The following is a 1687-nucleotide window of genomic DNA, read 5'->3' on the forward strand; positions in this document are numbered from 1 at the left end:
GGTCGAGGCTGCAGTGGCCGGGAGCGGACACTGCACTCCAGTCTGGGCGACAGAATGAGACTCCAACTCAAAAAAAAGGAAAGAAATATTCTTGTCTACCAACCTCACTGTTACAGATGAAGAAGACAAAACTCAGTAAAAGCAAATGATTTGACAAAGGACAATTATTTGACAAAGCAAGACTTAGGATTCCAAGTACAATGGTTTTCCCAGTGTACAAATGGTTCTCAAATATATCCTGGAAAGCAGTTTGGTTTCCAGAGGTGATTTGGGGATGTTGGTTGATGTAAGAGACATGTTCCCTTTCTACTTTTAGACACCGTTGCTCTGACTGATCCATTTTATGCACTGTGTAAAATTTCACTTGATCAAAGGGACCCATGGCTAAAAAAAACTTAAAATAACTGCACTGTAACATGATGGAGCTCTGCCATCTGGAGGAGTCTGAAATAAAACAGCTAACCCAAGTCTAATGACCCAGAAGAAACCTTAGTCTTTTTGTTCTGTAAACACAAGAGCATGAGTGGAAGATAGGGTAGGAAGGGAAGAATACAATACCATTCAGCAGGAGGAAATGGAGCCAAAACTTACCTCTAGGTGCTTGGTAGCTTCCTCATTGCGGGACATGAGTAGCAGTTTGGTACGTAGGCTTCGGAAATGCATATCACCCAGCAGAGATGCCCGCTTCACAGGGGCTTCTGTGGTTGACTGGGAATAAACCAATGGGAAAGTCATTAAAACTGACTTTGAGGTCAGGTGCAGTGGCTCACACCTGTAATACCAACACTTTGAGAGGCCTAGGCAAGAGGACTGTCTAAGCCCATGGGTTTGAGGCCAGTCTGAGAACAAGGCAAGACCTCCTCTGTACAATAAATTTAAAAAGCTAGCCAGGGGTGGTGGAGCACACCTGTGGTTCCTTCTGAAGCAGAAGGATCACCTGAGCCCAGCAGGCTGAGGCTGTGGTGGCCGTGAGCACATGCCACTATACTCCAGCCTGGCCAACACAGTGAGACTCTGACTTTAAAAAAAAAAAAAAAAAGCTGGGCTCAGTGGCTCAGCCTGTAATCCCGTGCCTTTGGGAGGCTGAGGTGAGTGGATTGCCTGAGCCCAGGGGTTCGAGACCTGCCTGGGCAGCGAGACCTCATCTCTAAATAAATCAAAAAATCAGTCGGGCGTAGTAGCGCATGCCTGTAATTCCGGCTACTTGGAAGGCTGAGGCAGAAGGATCACTGGAGCCCAGCAGGTCGAGGCTGTGGTGGCCAGGAGTGGCCACTGTACTCCAGTCTGGGCGACAGAGTGAGACTCCAACTCAAAAAAAAAAAAAAAGAGAATGCCACTGCACTCTAGCCTGGGTGACAAGAGTGAGAGACTCCAACTTAAAAAAAAAAGAAAGAAATGAAACTAGGGAAGAGGAGAATCACTGTCAGTCTCACAAAGGCTGACAATCTGGGTGCCTAAGGGAAGTGATTTTAGACAGCAAGCATAAAATGACAGCTACATAGTCTTTTTTTTTTTTGAGTCGGCGTCTCATTCTGTTGCCCAAGCTGAAGTGCAGTGCACACTCTCATGGCCACCGCAGTCTCGATCTGCTGGGCTCAGGAGATCCTTCTGCCTCAGCCTTCCAAGTAGGTGGAACTACAGGCATGCATCACTACGCCCAGCTACTTTTTTGATTTATTTTGTAGAG

General features: G+C 46.7%; 1 protein-coding gene across 1 annotated transcript in view; it reads right to left on the reverse strand.

Annotated features, from left to right (window-relative positions):
• The window catches only part of FXR2 (FMR1 autosomal homolog 2), a 22690-nt gene that overhangs the window by 7770 nt on the left and 13233 nt on the right, over positions 1 to 1687 (reverse strand). Inside the window, exon 7 of the mRNA XM_008062340.2 lies at positions 592 to 708. Coding sequence (XP_008060531.1) covers positions 592 to 708 — 117 coding nt within the window. The remainder of the gene's footprint in view (positions 1 to 591; positions 709 to 1687) is intronic.

Source organism: Carlito syrichta, unplaced genomic scaffold (genome assembly GCF_000164805.1).
Source record: "Carlito syrichta isolate Samal-C Ts95f unplaced genomic scaffold, Tarsius_syrichta-2.0.1 Scaffold305688, whole genome shotgun sequence".
In the NCBI taxonomy this organism is placed as follows: Eukaryota; Metazoa; Chordata; class Mammalia; order Primates; family Tarsiidae; genus Carlito; species Carlito syrichta.